At 47.7% G+C, this 6986-nt stretch overlaps 1 protein-coding gene across 1 annotated transcript in view; it reads left to right on the forward strand.

Annotated features, from left to right (window-relative positions):
• The window catches only part of LOC144483992 (uncharacterized), a 126425-nt gene extending 119803 nt beyond the window's left edge, over positions 1-6622 (forward strand). The window contains exons 9-11 of the mRNA XM_078202568.1: positions 179-749; positions 1967-1975; positions 5920-6622. Of these exons, the coding sequence (XP_078058694.1) occupies positions 179-749; positions 1967-1975; positions 5920-6622 (1283 nt within the window). The remainder of the gene's footprint in view (positions 1-178; positions 750-1966; positions 1976-5919) is intronic.
• The last annotated feature ends 364 nt before the right edge of the window (positions 6623-6986 follow it).

A 6986-nucleotide genomic window follows, 5' to 3' on the forward strand; every position in this document is an offset into this window, starting at 1 on the left:
GCCTGTAAAAAAAACATCCATTCATAGTGGGGAGAAACCGCACACGTGTTCTGTGTGTGTTTCCACGGCTTCAAAGGGTTGTCTGAACTGCAGGGATACAAGGAGACCCAAAACATGGAAAAACCGTGGATATGTGTGGACTGCGGGAAGGGATACAGAGCCCCATCAGAGCTGCAAGCTCATCAACGCATTCATACAGGAGATAGGCCATTCACCTGCTCTTGGTGTGGGAAAGGATTCACTCGCTTATCCACCCTCCAGTCACACCAGCGAGTTCACACTGGGGAGAGGCCATTCACCTGCTCTCAGTGTGGGAAGGGATTTACTCAGTTATCCAGCCTACAAAAACACCAGCTAATTCACACCGGGGTGAAGCCATTCACCTGCTCTCAGTGTGGGAAGGGATTTACTCAGTTATCCACCTTGCTGACACACCAGCGAGTTCACTCTGGGGAGAGACCCTTCATCTGCTCTGAGTGCGGGAAGGGATTCAGTCATTCATCCAGCCTGCAAACACACCAGCGAGGTCACACTGGGGAGAGACCATTCACCTGCTCTCACTGTGGGAAGGGATTCAGTGATTTATCCAACCTGCAGACACACCAGCGAGTTCACACTGGGGAGAGGCCATTCACCTGTTCTCAGTGTGGGAAGGGATTCACTCAGTTATCCACACTGCAGTCACACCAGCGAGTTCACACTGGGGAGAGGCCTTTCACCTGCTCTCAGTGTGGGAAGGGATTCACTCAGTTATCTAACCTGGAGACACACCAGCGAGTTCACAAGTGATCACACGGGTTGGATTCTGCTGTTGTTGTTTCTGCTCTCAATTACATCCAGGACTGCATTTTGTTCATTCTCACAGTTGGTCAATGGGGAGGGTCGGAGGGTTTCTTTCTGCTGAACTGGCCGGTCTCATGACTTTGCCTCCAGTGGGCTGATGCTCTTTGAGTCTTGTTGCGAATACCTGGTTTCAGATTTCACACGGATCACAGAGTGACAGGGTGTGAGGAAGTTCAGAGATATTTAGTCAGCATTTCTGTTTGAAACCTCCCCCAATGCCCATCCAATTTCCCTTGAAATTGTTTATTGTCTCCACTTCCTCCACCCTCATAGGCAGCGAGTTCCAGGTCATTACCATTCACTGCATCAAAATATTCTTCCTCATATCCCCTCACTGCATCTCTGATCCAAAACTTTAAATCTGTGTCCCCCTCGTCCTTGTCCCATCAGCTAATGGGAACAGCTTTTCTTTGTCCACCTTATTTAACCTGTCAGAATCTTGTCCACCTCTATCAAATCTTCCCTCAACCTCCTTTGCTCCAATGGGAACAACCCCAACCTGACATTGACAATAAAGAACAAACAGAATATGTTAATACCTGAAATCAAATGGGAATGTTTAATTTCTGTTTTAAAGATATTGTGAATATATTGTCCTGGACAATAAAGGAATTGGAATAACTCACCTTGGGTGCGGTTGAATGGAATATATCAATCTGGTATCCACCTGCATTCTTGAGAAAGTCTGGAATGTGTAGATGGGATGAATAAGTTGATCACTTTCTCTTGGAAATACTTACATCCTTGTCCATGAACTTTGTTTTAAAGAAATCCACATTTGAAAGTCCGGCCACTACATGAAATATCAGCACCAGAACAGCAGGAGATAAGAAAGACAGACACTCACTTTGATCTTTTCATCAGCACATCTGAGAGTCAAGAATGTGTGACATGATTTTGGGATACGGGTGTGAGTGTGCAGATATGAATAGTTACATGTGAAAAATAGCAAGCCTAAATTCATGGTGCATTGGAGCAAAGAGCGGGTCCCAGTGGTCCCCAACATCTCAGATCCCAGTCTCCAGCCAAGTCGATTCACTCCACATAATATCAAGAAACAGTTGGAGGCACTGGATACTGCTAAGGCAATGGGCCCTGATAACATTCCAGACTTGTGCTCCAGAACTTGCCGGTTCCATAGCCAAGCTCTTCTAGTACAATTGCAACACTGGCATCTACCCGGCAATGTGGAAAATTGTCCTGAACACAAAAAGCAGGACAAACCCAACCCGGCCAAATACCGCCCAATCAGCCTACTCTTGATCATCAGTGAAGTGATCATCGCTGTTCCTTCGCTGTCGCTGGGTCAAATCCTGGTATTCCCTCCCTAACGGCATTGTGGGTCAACCCACAGCACATGGACTGCAGTGATTCAAGAGGCAGCTCACCACCACCTTCTCAAGGGCAACTAGGGATGGGCAATAAATGCTGGCCTCACCAGCAATGCCCATGTCTCACAAATGAATTAAAAAAAGATGAGTAGTTAGTCCTGGGAATGGTTCAGCGAAGGGTTCCCTGCTATTCGAAACCCCAGGAAGGTGCCGTCCGTGCTTCTCAGAGGCAGTGACTGTTTCTCTGTCAGCCCCAGGATTTCACATTGTCGTCCACTTCTCTTGGATCGATCACTGACTTGAAAGTGTGGAGTTGGGAGAGTTTCATTGATGAGTAAACTTGACCCGATCAGTTTCTAAAAGTTGCTTATAATCAATAAACTTTGACACAATTGACTGATTTGGTGTCTGAGTCTTTGCTTGATGGTTATATCTCTGCCAAATTCAAACCCTTTAAAAGGACAATTTGGGTTCTATAATTGGGCAGCGTACAGCCAAATTGGAACAATGTAACAGATCAAAAATAAACCTTTTTTAAACTGATAATGTCTTTGTAACAATCAGCAGCCCCAGCCTCTCCTGAGGGTTAAATGCTCTCAGTTCTGGGATTATTCTTGTGACTTTTTTTGCCCCTTCTCCAGTGCCTTTATTTCTACAGTGGTTAGCACTGCTGCCTCACAAATCCAGGGAGACGTGTTTGATTCTGGCCTTGGGTGACTGTTTGTGTGAAGTTTGCACATTTTCCCTGCAGGTGCTCCGGTTTCCACCCACAGTCCAACGATGTGCAGGTTAGGTAGATTAGCTATGGCAAATATGCGGGGTTCGAGGCTCGGGTGGAATAGACCTGGCTGGGATGAACTTTTGGAGAGTCAGTACAGACTCAATTGGGCTGAATGCCTCCTTCCGCACTGGAGGGATTCTATGATTCTAAATGGAGATCACAACTGTTGACAGTATTCCCAGTGTAGTATAATCGCGCTTCTAATCAAGTCGAACATAACCTCCCTGCTGTTCGATTCTATCCCTCGAGAATGGAACTCTATATGTGGGCCTCAAACTTTAGGGAAGATGTGAAGTTCTTAGAGAGGATGCAGAGGAGATTTGCGAGAATGGCACCTCGCATCCTTAAAAAGTACCTGGATCAGCACTGGGCAAGTCAGAACAGTTAAGACTATGGGCCAGGTGCGGGTAAATGGGATTAGGCGGGAAGTCAGGCGTTTCTTGCGTGTCGGTGCAGTCTCGATGGGCTGAAGGGCCTTTTCTGCATTGTACGATTCTATGATGAGGCAGTTCAGTTGGTTGGAGAGACTGGAGCTGCTGAAATTTCTCTCTTTAGATCAGTCAGACATCAGGGCTTGGAATGGGGCCATTCGGGCCACTGATTCAATGCTGGCTCTCTGCAGAGCAAACCTTTACCCTGTTCTATAGACATATCCATGCTCATGCTTCCTGTCCTGGATGAGCAGAAACTGATAGCCAAGTTCCGCACACATGAGGACGGCCTCAACCGGGATCTTGGGTTCATGTCACACTATCTGTAACCCCCACAGCTTGTCTGGACTTGCAGAATCTCACTGGCTGTCCTGTCTTTAACCTGTGCTTAATGCTCCCTCCATTCACATTGTACTTTTAAGACTTGATTATCTGTAAAGACTGCATTCCAATCATTATTCTGTAAATTGAGTTTGTGTCTCTGTGCCCTGTTTGTGAGCATTTCTCCACTCCACCTGACGAAGTGGCAGCACTCCGAAAGCTAGTGGCATTTGCTACCAAATAAACTTGTTGGACTTTAACCTGGTGTTGTTAAACTTCTTACTGTGTTTATCCTGTCCTGGACACAGAGAGCTGGAAATCCCCATGCAGGCGGCCAGACAGATATATGTCTATCTGACTGGACTAACAATGTGTGGAATGTACAGACTGGGGGGCGGGGGGGGGGCGGGGCTCCCGGGTCCGCACGCCTGAACCCGGAGACGTCACCGCGGAGCAGAGTGATTGCTATTGGCTGATTCAGGCAGGGCTCCATTGTGCCGTCACAATGACTCAGAGGGGCGTTCCCAGCACACAGTGTCCCATTGGCAGCAATATCACTGGTTACAGAAGCGGTTTGGACACCAGCTCAGCGCAGCAGGCGGTCAAAGCCCCGCCCACCCCCACGTGGGCCCGGGTTCCGCCCCCTTATTGTCTACATGCGGCAGATTGACCAATGGGAACGTGTGGAGGACCGGATGGACGCTGGTCCTCCAGCCAATCAGAGTCCGGGACTTGTGTGCATGGCCGCATGGAGCTTCCTCCATTGTTGCTCCTCTCGCTCTGGATGAAGATTGAGCTTAAAACAGACTAATATTGTACTGGAGCTACATTATATATTTCCAGTCATTCATCTCTTGCCTATTCGAGTCTTTGGATTTCTTCTCCACAGCGATCAGTGGAGGCTGAGTGTCATTGAATATATTCCAGGGTGAGTTAGACTGATTTTTGATTGATAAAGGAGTCAAGCGCTTTGGGGAACAGGTGGAAAATGGAGAGAAAGTTAAGATGAGGAGGGATTTCCTCACTCAAGGATGTGGTGACGTTTTGGAATTCTGCACCCCAGAGGACTGTGGAGCCTCAGTCATCAAGAATTTTCAAGCTGGAGATTGATAAATTTTGAGATATTGAGGACATTGGGTGATCTGGGAGATAATGTGGGAAATGGCGCTGAGGTAGATCAGCCAATTCCCAATGAATGGTTGAGGCAATTTGATGGGCTGAATGGCCAACTGTTGCTTCTATTTCTTATGATTTCTATGTGCTGGAGTGGAAGCAGTGAGCATGGATCTGTCAATCAGCCTCAATCAGCACCTTGAGGAGAATTGGAAGGGGTGAATATTAGATACAGCAGAGTGAGAATGGAGGGAGAGTGTGTGGGATGGAGATTCACAGCTTTTAGAACATAGAAACACAGAAAAACTACAGCACAAAACAGGCCCTTCGGCCCCACAAGTTGTGCCGAACATATCCCTACCTTTTAGGCCTACCTGTAACCCTCCATCCTATTAAGTCCCATGTACTCATCCAGGAGTCTCTTAAAAACCCCTATTGATTTTGCCTCCACCACCACTGATGGCAGCCGATTCCACTCGCCCACCACCCTCTGTGTGAAAAACTTCCCCCTAACATTTCCCCTGTACCTACCCCCCAGCAGGTATGGGGAATGAGAGAGGAAAGAATGTTCCATAGAAACTAGAATTTTCTCTTCTGAATTTCTATTCTGTTCTGACACTGATTACTTTTTAAAACTTGTTTTACAGGATATTGAAAGAGGAATCACGGGCAGAAATCTCAAAAGTCACGTCGAGACATGACAGTCGTATTCCTTGGGAGCTAAATATCATCGGCCTTTGAATCTAGAAGGAGAAATGATTGTACAGTCTGTCGATTTGAAAAGATTTCAAACATCACTGTGACTGGAAAAGCACCAACACACCAACAGTGTTCCAGTGCACTGACTAAAGAACTTTAAACACAGCCTGAATAAATATCACACCATTCGCAGCTGGGAGAGACTGTACTTGTGTTCTGTGTGTGGATAAGGCTGCAACTGAGGCAAGGACACCTGCACCATGGAGAAACCATGGAAATGTGTGGACTGTGGGAAGGGATATGGAGCACCATCTAAGCTGGAAATTCATCGGCGCAGCCATACTGGGGAGAAGCCATTCATCTGCTCTCAGTGTAAGAAGGGATTTAATCAGTTATCCAGCCTACAGATGCACCAGCGAGTTCACACTGGGGAGAGACCATTCACCTGCTCTCAGTGTGGGGAGGGATTCATTCAGTCATCCAGCCTGCAGACACACCAGCGAGTTCACACTGGAGAGAGGCCGTTCACATGCTCCCAGTGTGGGGAGGTATTCACTCGGTCAGCCCACCTGCAGAGACACCAGCGAGTTCACACTGGGGACAGACCGTTCACCTGCTCTCAGTGTGGGAAGGGATTTACTCAGTCATCCCACCTGCAGAGACACCAGCGAGTTCACACTGGAGAGAGACCATTCACCTGCTCTCAGTGTGGGGAGGGATTCACTCAGTCGTCGCACCTGCGGACACACCAGCGAATTCACACTGGAGAGAGGCCGTTCACCTGCTCTCAGTGTGGGCAGGAATTCACTCAGTCAGCCGACCTGCAGAGACACCAGCTACGTCACACAGGGGAGAGGCCGTTCACCTGCTCTCAGTGTGGGAAAGGATTCACTTTGTCAGCCCACTTGCAGAGACACCAGCGGGTTCACACTGGGGAGAAACCATTCACCTGCTCTCATTGTGGGAAGGGATTCATTCAGTCATCAGAGCTGCGGATACACCAGTGCGTTCACACTGGGGAGAGGCCGTTCACCTGCTCTCAGTGTGGGAAGGGATTCACAGTTTCATCCCAGCTGCTGAGACACCAACAAGTTCACGAGTGATTCCAGGAGTTGGATTCTGCTGTTATTGTTTCTGCTCTGTTACATCCAGGACTGCATTTTGTTCATTCTCACAGTTGATCCATGGATTGGGTCAGAGGGTTTCTTTCTGCTGGACTGGTTGGTCACATGACTTTGCCTCCAGTGGGCTGATGTTCTTTGAGTCAAATGTCACAAGGATCTCAGAGTGAGAGGGTGTTAGGAAGTTCAGAAATATTTAACCAGGAGAAGACAGAGGGTCGCAGTGAAATGATGCGTTTCTGAATGGAGGGCTGTGACTAGTGGTGTTCCTCAGGGATCAGTGCTGGGACCTTTGCTGTTTGTAATATATATAAATGATTTGGAGGAAAATGTTTGATTGGTAAGT

Source organism: Mustelus asterias, unplaced genomic scaffold, assembly GCF_964213995.1.
Source record: "Mustelus asterias unplaced genomic scaffold, sMusAst1.hap1.1 HAP1_SCAFFOLD_85, whole genome shotgun sequence".
Lineage (NCBI taxonomy): Eukaryota > Metazoa > Chordata > Chondrichthyes > Carcharhiniformes > Triakidae > Mustelus > Mustelus asterias.